Here is a 13,872-nt window from a genome sequence, read left to right as displayed (position 1 = left end):
TCCCCTCCCTGCCTGGAAGAAACTCAATGCTATCAGCACCAACTTATTAATACAGCTAACCTAACAAGGAAAAGCTGACGTTCAGGACAAAAGAGTTGCTTTCTACACACTCTATTTCTGTCCCTGACCTTTGGAGAGTTAAAGGAAAAAAAGGTCATGGTTTGATATTATACATCCATTTATATTATATAAAGAACTTCACATGAAGATAACATACACACTACTCCCCCCCTACTACCTATTATTAGTAAAACATGACCTCAGTTGTGCCATTAAAAGAAAAAAAAAAAGCGCCATGCAGTTGCACATGAAGGGATTTCACAGCAGTCTTCAAATGATCCTCTGTAGCTTTAGGTGAGCCAACAAGCCAACTAGCAGGAAAAGCACCCAGTGAAGATAAAACCGTAGGCAACTGTGTCCACAAAAATCAAAGTGAATAGACACGGAAAGCTGTGCATATATATATTTAGCCAACATTTGTGTTCAGGCAAGCAAAGATGGGAATGAACCACTCTCAAGGGAAAACTGAAAGGTCTGGACAGTGGATGGAAAAAGGACATGCACAGATCCCATCCTGTTAGTAGGTATTTACTCAGAAATGAAGGACAGAATACACATCCTATTGCCTTTAAGCATGAACATTGAGGTTAGCATACTACCGTGCTTCACCCCTTAAAAAGCATGAGTGCTGAGGGGTACACTAATTTGGGTTTCTTTGTGGGTAGTTTAAGGGTTGTGTTGCTCAGGATTGGATTGGAGCACTCCTAAATAACAGAACCTAAAGAGATGGCAAGTTTTGTTGTTTCTAAAACTAAAGGCATACCACCTACTAAGTAATATTTCAATATCAGTCATATTTTGCGGACTGGTGAGGTGGGGCAGGAGATGCTTAACTTGTAAATAAAGTCACCCTTAAACGGTTTATTCCAGTTTAAGAGCTTTTGAAACTCACACTAAGAAAAGCCTTTAGCGTTAAGTATTTTCCACCTTGTGCCTACTGGGTCAAGCTGGTTGTGTAGCTCCTTTCTTGTACCATTCCCTCATGTCAGAGAATTTTTCATTCACATACAGCAGAAGAAAACAGAGGACCTGAAATGGTGGTAACTGGTTCTAGTAGAGTGCAAGAGTACTCACCCTCTGCCATTTGGGATGGGAAAATAAAAATACTTTCTACCAAGAGTCCCCTGACGCCCTAAGGAAAAGCTAGTATTTATTCCCTGTGTTCACTCAGGTCTCTCAGGGCGCACACACAGCAAAACCAAAGGTTTTACGGCTATTAACAATGCAATAAAAGAAGTACTCTGGAAAAGGCTTCAGCCTAGGCCAGGAATCAAACTATACACTACAACTCCACATGCACCTTCTACTCTAGTTGTCACCTCCTGCTGCTGGGCATTCACTGCCATGGATAAGCTCTGGGGATTGTATCCAAACTCTGCCTGGAAGCAAGAGGCCTTTCTGCTGACCAGTGTACCAGACCTGCCATTCTAACAAAGATCGAGGAAAAACCACTGTGCAGACCAACACTGTATACTGGGGGGCTAGATCTTTGGGATGATGTGATTTTTAAGTTATGCTACTTTATTCTTGCAAATTACAGTTGTTCTTGTCAGTGATGTCATGCAGCAATTCTTTTTTTTTTTTTTTTTAAACAGGGCTGAACAAGCGTTGGATTAAAAAAAGTCCTAAAGGACTTGAGTGTTCAGACTATTTAAAAGTGAGAAATATGGTAAAAAACTTCTTTTTATGAGGAAGTGTTAAAAATTCTTATGCAAAGCATTTATTATGTAGCTACATTATCATTTTACAGGCATACCAAGACTTAAGAAACTCCAACAAAACATTAAAAGCAACAGGCTGGCTGGCTGGCTAAAGAATCACACTCTAGTAAACAAATAGTCAAAAATCTCAGCTCACTATAATTTGCTTGTCAAGCTTAAAGTATAAAGCATAAGCCTAAACTCACACTGGACTGTCATGCTACCACCAGAATTCAGCCCTACCTCTTCAGGAGATGGAAATGGGGCTGATCAGCAGCAACACACTAAGTATTGCCTCTTCTGGACCTCGAGACAGACCGGGGCTGATGGCAATACCTAGCGTTCCCTAACCAGTGAAGGGAACTTTGTCAATCTAATAAAGGAGTTTCTAGTTTTGCTGCTGGAATAAACAGCACCTAGTCTAAGACTGAATTCAAGATACAGAGTTTTCAAAGGAGACTTGACAAACATTGTGGAAGCATTTTAAATGTCAGTTCAATTTATTTCTCCTACTTGAGAGCCATATTTTATTAGATTCTTCATAAGTGCTTCGTCTTCAGAAGGCAAAACACAATCTTACATTTATAAGAACTTAAAAGACAGTTCAGGAAAATAGTTGCTCTGTAAACTGTGGCACATCTGGAAAGGATGACAACGAGGCTTGAACATTTATTGTTTTGCCTTTTAAAATAAAATCAGAATCAATGTGGAGTAAACAATATGGTTTATTCATCTTTGCTACTCTCACTTTATACAACCAAACCCATTGCAATGCCTCTTTGAAGGCATCTCCATCTATCTTCTCTTATGTTTACCTTTAATACAGACATGCAAAAATGTGGGGAAACAAATGAACAAATCAATCAGGTAGGCTTTCTGAAATGGCAGGCAAGTCCCCATTGTGAAGTATAACACTTCTGTGTTGCTATGCTCTATCTCATCTCTTCGTTTGACTGAACAGATTTCTACTGCTTGAAAATAGTCACGTTTACTCTGTAGTCAGAGGACACGGGCTTTGCTCAAGCATAAAGGTATTACAGATCTTGTAAAGAATATTTGGTCCATGATTCTAGCCTTTATCATTAGAGGAAAGGGTGAAAAATTATATGAGTCTCTGCATATACTTGTTATAAAAAAACCCTCTATGCTGTTTCTATTTTGTGATTTAATCTGTGAGACAGAGAAGGTCATGTGCATTTCTGTGAACAGAAGGAGGATATTAAGGACATTATTATGTGGGTGCCTGCACTTTGCAAGAATAGCTGATACTTTCACAGAGCTTTCTAAATGACATTGCATACTATTCTGAACTACAGTTTACATATACATACACAATTAAAATGTTTGAGTGCAATAAATGTCACAGTCCTACGTCTTCTGTCAAAAGTAAAGCATCAAGGTGAAGAGCTTAAAAAATGAAGTTTAGTACATTATTAAATTAAACCCAACCTAGAAGGGATTCAAGAGAAAGTTTTTAAAAGACAATAAAGGAACAGCTGAAGATGTATTTTCCTGGAAATTATTCTGAAGATCACAATGGATTTTATTTTGCTTTGGGATTTTTTTTTTCTTCCTGTATAGGTCATAATTTTTTTCCTCAACACCCAGCCCAGCCCAGATTCAACCCAACCCTCTTTACCTATAGCTAATTAGAGGCAATGGTAATTCAGAAGAAAAACAAAAGAAAAGAAAAGAAAAAAAGAGGAAACAATACTTTAAGCAACAGCTGGACATTAGTCTTATGCCCAGTTTTTATGGGCTTTTATATAAAAATTATTTTTAGCTGCAATGTAAGCCATATTGCATTCCATTTTTCAGTGCTTTTCTGAAAAAATTATTTGCTGGAACACTGCAAAATAACGATGAGGCATCAACTGCATTTTAAATTAGTAGAAAGACGGGAAAGCATGCAGTGTAAGTTGTTTAAAATAGAATCTTGTGAACACAGGACAACTTACTCTGCGTCATCAGACACAGCAGTTCTGGGGCCGAATCTACAAGACCAAATATAAAATTAGAGCGTTGATAAATACATTAAGTAGTAATTGCAATTGGACCCATACTATTTGGGTAATTGACACTTGAACATCCAACCCGTACTAGTAAAGCTGACCAAAAAAGAATCATACTGTTCAGGGATTATGTATTCAGCAAACAAGACTTACCTAATCATCTGGAGGTCAAACTACTTAAGAACACCACCCATCCCTCCCTGACCCCATACTAATGCTCCCATTATAAAAATCTGCTGAAGTATACCTAAAATGGGTGTAGAAAATAGTTATTGAAAACAGACAATATATTAACATTTACATTAAGTGCCACACATGTGATGAATGGAGACAAAACTTAATATTCCACAGCAGTGCTCAGAATCACCATTACTGAAGCATGGAAGAGACAAATATAGGGAGAAGAAAGTGAGCCACAGGATTTCCTTTTTGTTGTTGTTGGGTTTTTTTGGGGGTGTGTGTGTAGCTGATAAAGGTACTGGTAATACACAAGTCAGTGTCATTCACTAAAGTGGCAGTCTTAGAATCATAGAACACTGCAACATTTTCTAAGCATGGAGAAGCAAGATACACATCTCTAAAAAGGCAGAGTCCAGCTGAATCTCTGCTATTCATAAACCTTTTCTGCAATTCAACATAGATACTGTAATCAAGTACTTCCTTTCAGTTAGCTTTCATTTCAGTATTTCAAGTATTTAGAAAGAAAATGCATTACACAACTATTCTGTTTGTTTCTAAAAAGTGTATTACTAACATACAGTATTTTAGTCTGGACTGAAAGCACACCAGCCAATGCACAACCTGAATTCTTAAGTGTGCACACAGGGGCGTACAAGCTGTGCGATTCACACCATAGAGAGCTCACGTTTGCAGATGCTCATCCTTGGATGACAATGTTTCCGTTTTGTTTTCCTCAGAAACCTCCTGAAGCTTAGACGTTTGACCAAGGTGGACTTCATTAAGGTTACCTTCACCCACTTGGGCAGTACAAACAGTCTCATCTTGTTCTGCAGGAGGGAGGTTGCTTTTTTCCTGCCCTTGCTGCTGTTCTTGCAGTGGTTGTATTACAGGTTTTCCAGAGCTATTAATGCAGACTTGTGGACATTTTTCAGGCCTGAGTGAGCCAAAGGCAGCAGTGCAGAGATGTATTAACCAACATTTGAAAAATCACATATACATAATGAAAAGCATAACTGCTTTATATTAACCCCCCCCCAACCCTAATAGCTGATAGGTGACAAGCTACGTGAGGCAGGTGCACAAAACATAGTTTTCATAGAGTCAAATGCTTGTACTTCCATTCCTTTAAGTCAGAAACACAAACTGTCCTGAACCCAGCAAAGATTAAAGTATTCAAGTACATATTTTAACTAAACTATTCAACTTAAGGTCTTCTCAACACCAAGCCACTGTTCAATTCTATGGTAGGTGACAGTTTTGCTTCTCCTGCCTGAGCTGTATACTAGTTTTTCATCTGTGTATGCACAGGCACATGCACATCCTTCTCCTCATGTATGCTGAAGAGGTTGATGGATAAGAACATTTCTGCCCCTGCTTGCATGTGGCTTAACCAGCCAATGATAACGCTGTTCAAAGGCTTAAACCACCAACTTCCCCACATAGCCTCACCCATCTGAACAAAAGTGTTTAGAAAGACACTGAGCATTATCAGGAGGGATCTTGGGATCTCTAGATATCCTGTTTAGAACTCACTGGCACCAACTAAGCCATAAACAAGCATCTAACCTACCCTATCCAGCACCTATATTTCTAGCTGGAAACATTTGTAATAATTAGCCCATATTTAACCAGAAACCTCTGGAAATGTAATGCAATATTGCTATGTATACCCATTTCCACATGCTGTTAGAATTTTGCATCTGCTCTGAATTTTTACAGGGCTCTACCAAAAGGGCCAGAAACCCTGCGTTGCCGCCTTCTGAGGGGGAAGAGTCGGCACAGAATCGAGGACGAGGACGAGCATGGAAGAAACAGCTGCTGGGCCAACAGCAGCTCTTCCAGATCAAGAGGTCTTGACAAAGAGCCCACAGGGCCAGCTACAAGGGAGAGAGAGCAGCACAACTTTCTTACCTCATAGTTTTCTTCTCAAGTTCTCTAGCTGTGCCCTGCTTGTTCTGCTGCTTTGAAAATGGCATGGGAAGGAACTGCTTAACACTGGGCCCAGGCTGTTTCAGAAAAGCTCCAGTTCTTCTGGCCAACATGTCATCTCTTTGTGGGTCTGGAAATTTCACTTTGTTTTCTGTTCCACTGCTCTGCAGCTGAGGGATTTCAAGCTCTTCTTGGCTCTCTTCTCGTGTGACAGTACTGCTCAGAGAGACAAGTGATACTGTTCCATGACAATGCTCACTTGTGCAGCCCAAAGGCAAGTGGCTGCTCAGGCAACGTGGGGTACTGTTACTCAAAACACACCTGCAGAGTGATGGACAACTAGGTATCTTTAGCTACAGCACAGGGAGTGAGAGCAAGAGGAAACTATTTTGAATGCCACACTTATGTAGGTGATTCATTAGAAGTTGGGGATTGCATAAAAATGTATGTGAGGAATTATTCACTTGGAAGCTGGCACAAAAATCTGGACAAAGCACCATGGATTGCAGAAGTAATCCCCCCAAAAGATGAAAGACTGTTTTCATGCTGAACAGCAATTAACAGCTGAAGTACTTAAATATTATGAAAGAAAACAGACTGTTTTATGTTCACAGGATACATTCTTGTAAGTAATTTCATAAAACAGAACGCATGCCATGATGAACGAGTAAAACACATCTTTAAAGGCCGTGTGAAGAATGGAACAATATTGCTGACTGATCCAAGCTAACACCACACACAAACCAGGCATGAAGCTCAGAGGGACCTGCTTCTGTTCTCTGACCTTTCTGCTTCCCGTGGAGTCTTCAAATCCTTCTCATGAGCTACTGCCTCCCCTTGCCGCTGCTGCAGCAGATGAGGAGCTACTGAGAGGGGAGGACAACGTATGGGAACGGGGCTAGTGGTACGCCTCTGAAAAGTTCCCATCCTTCTAACTGTATCATCTCCTTCAACGTCTGGGAAATGCCCGTCGCATTCTTCCTTGATGCTTTCTTGCTGTTCGTTCAAACTGCAGGGGCTTTGTTTCTCAGAGACGATGCCAAAAGCTGGGACAGGTGATGGCATTCTCCTGCAAGAGTCATCTGTACCTGACTTGGCTACCTCACTAGTGATGAGATTGACAGGAGGGATGAGAGAGACAAAATGTTCTCAGGTCAAATGAAAGGTAAGAAAAGGAGTCCTCCAACTCAGTTTGCAAATGCTTTATAAACACACAAACTTAGCTGAATGAATTGCTTGCTGAATGCATTCATTAAAATTTCTTGCTACAGCCACAGACTAAGCGATTAAAGAAAAGCCAAAGAAATGTAAGCTCTGTTAATATGTTAACTTCCCAGAGCTGTAATTCTCCTCCAGATAAATGCCAGGAACACAGAGCACCAATACACCCTGGCTTCCGCACTACATCTTCAAAAAGAAAGTAAATCCGTTAAGTTTGAAGAAAGCATTTTTTCAACATCAGTAAGGCCAGCAAGCTGAACAACAAATTCCTAATGTGCTGAAAGCGGGCAGAGCGAAGCTGCTGGAATTAAAGAGGCAGAAAAATCTTGAACGACAGCTCAGACTCTGAGACACCAGTGATTTCACCGCCCGTCAGAAATTTTGAGGCAAGCTCTCGGAAGACCTTCGCACTGTGTTGTTTTGCGTAACCCTAAACACGTTAAGATACTGTGAAGGCGTCAGATGACTTCTGAAAAAGGCCGTGCGTGCAAACAGCTCTTAGGTCTATGCTGCAGCCCACCCCCATGCAGATCAGCATCTGTCAAGAACAGGTCTCACTGCCAGCTCAGCAGTGCTTCCTAAGCCACACCAAATACCTGGACTCATTCTGTGGCTTAGATACTTCATTGCTGTGTTCAGCAAACCCAGGACTGCCAACGGTGGTTGAAGGAGAGCTTTCAACGCTGGAGTGACTCTCCACACAGTCTTCCTTGCTTTCCTCTTCTGTTCCACTCTTGGATGAAGCTCTGCCAATAACGAGCTTGTCCCATTTCTGTTGATCAATCTCAGTTACTGGCCCAAAATGCACAAACTTCTGCTTAGGGCTACCAGCCTTTTTATTTGCTCTGGCTTTGCGGACAGCAAAATCATCGCTGGCTGCTGCTTTCACTGTGATTTCTCTTGGTGGAAGAGTGTCACTGGGACGTTTGAAATCTTCTTCACTAGTCAGAACGAGGAATAAAAGAATACCCCCAACATCAGACCCCAGAATAAAGCAAATTAAATGCTCCTAAGGTTTTGAAGGGATTTTATTTTAAAATTCAAGGACCCAGGTACAAACAGCTGTGGCCTACTGAGGCCCAAATGACAGATAAAATCTGAAGATACCGCAGACCTGTTGGGGAAACTCTGGGAGCACATCCATGGAAGCTCTTCCTTAGGGGAAGGAACGTAGCATACGGCCCATTCCACACTCACCCTAACAAAGCCACAGTTCCCTTACTTGCTCACGTAGAGCTGGGCCACGCGCTATGTGAGACTGCATGGCACCGGTACACCCACCTTGCCATGGGCATGAGAGCACCAGCAAGGGAAATTCACTTATGCTAAACCAAGGAGACTGAATCTTGATTTTAGTAAATCACCTCAAAAGTAATGGAGAGACTACTAACACCTTTGAGATAAGAGAATGGCTGAGTTTGATAGTTTGTATTAGAGCTAAAATTACATACAGTAACCACATTGATAGAAGAATGCCTGAACAGATGGCCACCTTTAACTGGAAAACAGTACACACCTAAACAGGAAGGCTAGGAGTTCTCCTTTCCTACTGGAGTCACAAATCACCTGCATGCTCATCTCCATAGTGAAATAGCTTAGAGTAACTGATTTATACTGGCTCCCTTTGTGGAGGTCTAATCTACAAAAAGAGCACTTCTACACCATACAAGGAGGCTTCTGAAACCCCTGCTGCAGTGACAAACAGTGCTGGTGTATTACTCAGCATGGAAGTACAATGCCAAGTAGATACATCAGCTTGGGTCTCAAAAGCAGTATAGCCACATTAATGCAAACAGATGCTGATCCTCAGGTAATACCCTGAAGGTATAATGCCCCAAGTCCTGAAGATAGCTTGGTTAGCAGCACCATAGCACTGCTGAGTTAGTGGTACCACTTGGACCTTTGTGCTGTTTAACTTCAAGCAGCTTCAACGCAGATTGAGCCACAAGACAAGAGGGACCTTTCTGATATGATATTAAAAGTGTCCACCAGGGAAGTGACTGTGAAACTACTGTGGTGCTCTAAATGATGGACACATTTTCATTTCATGATAGATAGCATCCCTACACAGATTTTGGACTCCTCCTGAAAACTGAAATAGGTAAGGACTGGTTGTCATCAAGGCATTCTTCAAGTTTAAAACCACAAGCATGCACAGCAGATTGTGACAAACTAAACACGCTTCCCAGGGTGCCAATCCTGTCCACAGGCAGAAACCGTACCTGGGCTCCCCTGATAGTTTCAATCTTTTCCACGTCTCCAGATCTGCTTTTGTTATAGAGGCATTCACAAAAGTCACATCTTCTCGTAGCTGAGGAAGGGTGCTTTGAGATTTCCGTTTCGCCAAATCATCTCTCTCATTATCAGGCCCTTTCACCTGCTGTTCTTCCTCTGACTCAGTCTTCTCAGTTTGCAGAAGTAGGTTCTCTTTGCTTGTCACTATTTGCCTTGCTGATGCCATGTGCACCCGTCTTCTTCTAATTTAATGCACATTCCAGTTCAGCAAGAAAAGATATTTCAAGGGAGCAATTATAAATCAGTGTCAATAGAAGAGGTTCAGAGCACAAGAAGATAAAACTGAATTTGTAAGATTAGTTTTGTATTAATTTTAGGAAGTAAACATGGAATGAATAATCTGAAGTTGAAAGCTCTCATCTACCCCGCTCATGCACTATTGAGACCATTTCTTCGCATGACGTCTATTGACGTCTATTTCTTGCTCAGGCAAGAAAAATCTTTAAGTTATTCCTGTATTAAGCATTTCTGCAATAAGCTTTCTCTTAAATAGTTACGAATATCTAATTTTCATATTATTAGCAAAGTGAATTCAAGTTTTGCTTGCAAACATACTACAGAATTTCTTTGATCTTACAGTCATGTCAATAGCATTAGAATATTAAAATTTGGTTATGTGCTCTTCAGATGCCCTGCCAAACTAGTCATTAGAAAATGTTAATATAATCAAATTACCAGCAGCTGAAAGGCATATTTTGCATTACTGAAAAGAATTACTAAATATTAAGAGAAGTTTTCTGATTGTATCAGTTATTACAGTCAAGGTCCACTGTAATGTGTATATAGTGGTTTTATCTAGGATCACTTCTCATTGCACAAATAAAACAAATACACTTGTTTCCTGAAGAAGATCTGTGCCTAGCAGATACTTGTGTTCAGCAACTTCTTAAAGGTCTGTATCACTGAACTGAAGAAAGAAGAGATTTTCCAGGCTGAAACCTTGTAACCCATGCTCCATTTCCAAAAACATTGCTGTATAAGAAACATTAGGACTATGCACAACACAATTCAGCGTACTACAGTAGGCATATATATTCAGTGCCTTAACTACAGACTTCAGAGTCCATGTTTTATGCAGGGTATTAAAAGTACGTTAGATGAAACAAATGCACCAAAAAATGTGCATTGAAAATACTCAGCAAAAGAGCTGAGATGCAAAACACATCTTCCAAGTTTATTCTCCACTACTCATGCCCATGAGCTGTCTCATGAACTTAGGTAACAAAAGTGTCTGTCTTTATGTTATTTACACTCACAGCCAATTTAAGCTCCTGGTCCTGATACTCTAACAAAAAAATTACAGTTAGTAATCTACATATCTTTTTTTTTATTTTCCACTTTATGATAAAGCATTTGCATTTACTTTATCCTGTAAGTTTTTTGTAGCCAAGACAGCTTTAGTCCTACTCAGCAATAAGCCATGTGAAATTAAGCATTATAATAGAAAGAAAAAGACCATGAATGCACACCTTGCATGTTCCTGCTTTTCCATCTGCAATGGCTTTTTAACGTCTTCCAGTTTACCTTTATCTTTACTTGTATAGGGTCCAATTAAAAAGAAGTTAAATGGAACTATTTGTTTAGGTTGATTCATTCTGGCTCTCCGGGTGGCAAAGTCATCCTTTTCTAAATCAGGAACTCTGCTGGCTGCTTCATCTTCTGAACCAGAATCCTTCCCTTGATAATATGTCATGAAGGGGTTGTCCTTGCGAAGGATGATGTCTGGGGTGCTTCTGTTGTCTTCACATGTTGGCTTTTTACTGACACAGAGCAAAATTAAATAAAGCTCTTGATGCACCAGGGGAGGAGAGAGCAGCGGCAGCATTCATGTCCAGGTCATAAAACAAGCACACTTAATCAAATATGCTCCAGGCCACTGTTAGATTGGGCAAAGCCTTGCTATAAATAAAACTTATCATATACAAGTAACAAATCCGCAAGGACTTCACACAGAAAATCAGCATGCTGGATCTTTACTTACTTTAGCTATGGCTAGAAGAACCAGTAAGAACTAGTTTAACATACTAGATGCACTGAATGTAGTACTGTGAATGGCAGTATTAAACTTCTTCAACACTTCAAAGAAAGAGATTTGATGCAAATACCTGATCCCTGGCCAACATTGCTGCATCCTGAAATACCAGATATTTGGCACTTTTTTTCTTAATGGCTCTATTTTTCTAAGAGACCTGAGTAATCACCGAGGCTGCTTGCCCTAATACTCTTAACCGCTTTTCTTCTCACACACATCCACGCTTGATTCTTTCCCTAACTAACCTTCCCTTTCCTCCAGAATAAGCCCTCTATGCCAATGCTGACATACAGTAGCTACAATGATAGTACCAGTATGCCAATGATACTGGCATGCTGGAACACACTGCCATCTGTCTTGGTCAGAAACACAACTGATACCAACACAGCCTTGTTGTTACTGAAGATTATGACAATAAAGACCCTTGACAGGTGGTGCCCAGAAAGATTAAGCTTATTTTAACTTGTAACAGTCAATACTCTTAAGTAAACTGGAAAGGCAGATGACAAGAGCTATGAGACTCTCCTGTTTGAAAATCAAATTGTATTTATTGATATTTTAGGAAGTTGGATATCAAGTAGTAGACTGTTCCATGCAGTGCTTTTGTAGGCTGCAGATATCTTGCATTTCCTCTTTCACATAGCACACCCTGCTATACACAAGGAAAAAGAAGGTATCACAAAGGATTAAACAGACTGACATTAAGAAAGCAAATCTAAACAGCTCAGGGGTTGCTTCGAGTTTCTCTACTATTTTAAAAAACAACAGTATTATAATTAGCTGTTTTTTAAAACATTTTAAAGCCCTGCAAGCCCACTATACACGCCACTTATTTTATGGCCCCAGCTGCCCTTTCAAAGTACTGCTCAACAAAGTTGCCAGAGAAAGTTATGGGGAAGCCATAAACCACCCCTGACAGGTCAGCCTGGCTCAGGCTCGGAGGACAGAGGAGCACTATGAAACTACCTGCCTTCACCCTGTTACACTGCACTGCACAGGACCCCCCATTAGCGATGTGGAGAGCATGCTCTCACATTAGCCAAAGGCAACTTTTTCCTTAGATCTCTCTGAAGTATCAAGATTTCATTTAAGGCAACAGACAACACTGGCCGAAGGCGCTCCAAAGAGAACTGATGTCCCTCTCCCTCATGAGCGTCTCTGTTCACAACAGCTTCCGAAACAGCAGGAACAGACGGCTCTGAGCTGCTGTATGCTTTGCATACAACCTCCCTCAGCAAAGGTAGTCCAATCCCTTAGCTTCCACTTAGAACTGTACTCTACAAGAGTCTTCTACTGCTCTTTCTTCTGTAAAAGAATATGGTAAGAAGTTAATTAAGTATGTCGATTCTTGTATATAACAAAATCAACAGACCTACAAGGTCATCTTCAGGTTCAAATTTCACTGCTGAACAGGTATATTACATCACTCAATTCTAAATCACAGGTTGTCAATACACAAACATAATTGGCCAAAATCCAATTTGCTTTTTAAACCTGCAATACAGTACGTACAAGATGACCACCAAGTAAAGAGTCTGATTTTCCATTCATGGTTTCCCAAGACATCTCCCACCCCCACCCCCCAGTACAAGAATACGAAAATTTTAGAGAAAATATACTGATCTAAAGTAGATACACTGTGCCTAATGTTTTAGGCACAAAGGAAAACAGTTATCTAAAAGTCTTATATGCCAGGACTTGCTCTCCCAAATAAGCCAGGGTACATATGATTAACTTCCTTTTTTTTTAATCAGACTTTACTACTGGTATCATTACCCTTTTCTGAATTCTAATACTTTGGAAATAGTTTTCAGAACCCTGGACATAAAGGGCATGTAAAAAAAAAATCACATAATACTCCACTAAATCTTGTTTATATTTACTTCTTAAATGAAAATCAGTAAGATGGGTATTTATTCAGCTGGTTAGGTTGGGGGTATTGTTTTATGCTTTTAGTTTTTAAGAGCTATGTATAACCAAGTGATTATTCAGTAAAAACTGCTGGATTTTTCAGTCTCATGTCCACCAATGCTATTGAAGCTTGAGACCATCAAACATAGTATTTCTGAGAAGGGTGGTTTTGGCAACAAAGAAATACAGTTATAACATTCAAAAGAGCAACTATGAGTCATTGTAATGAATAGTTGAAAAACTTACACATTTTAGTATGTAACTAGACTTCAGCAATCAGTTTCTAGGTTAAGAATGTTTTCCATTCAGTCACATTTTGTTTTTAATGGACTCAGAAATTAGCTGTGACATTTTGGGGTCTCCTGAATCAGTTCGTGATCGTCTCAAAAGTGCTTTTTAAGGCCAGTTTACCATAGAGATAGCAAAGACTGTAGATTTGAAGATTGCAATGGACCAGAATTCCCTTCAGATTTGCAAATTGCTCTTGCACCCCTCAGCCCCAGCCCTTGCAGAAACAACACCCACATCTATG

General features: G+C 40.2%; 1 protein-coding gene across 1 annotated transcript in view; it reads right to left on the bottom strand.

Moving 5' to 3' along the window:
* Nucleotides 1–13,872, bottom strand: part of LIMCH1 (LIM and calponin homology domains 1) — a 180,461-nt gene that overhangs the window by 40,476 nt on the left and 126,113 nt on the right. Inside the window, exon 9 of the mRNA XM_010574547.1 lies at nucleotides 3,719–3,754. Within this exon, the coding sequence (XP_010572849.1) occupies nucleotides 3,719–3,754 (36 nt within the window). The remainder of the gene's footprint in view (nucleotides 1–3,718; nucleotides 3,755–13,872) is intronic.

This window comes from Haliaeetus leucocephalus, unplaced genomic scaffold (genome assembly GCF_000737465.1).
Source record: "Haliaeetus leucocephalus isolate CR32 unplaced genomic scaffold, Haliaeetus_leucocephalus-4.0 Scaffold439, whole genome shotgun sequence".
Lineage (NCBI taxonomy): Eukaryota > Metazoa > Chordata > Aves > Accipitriformes > Accipitridae > Haliaeetus > Haliaeetus leucocephalus.
This window is presented reverse-complemented; position numbering and strand designations above follow the sequence as displayed.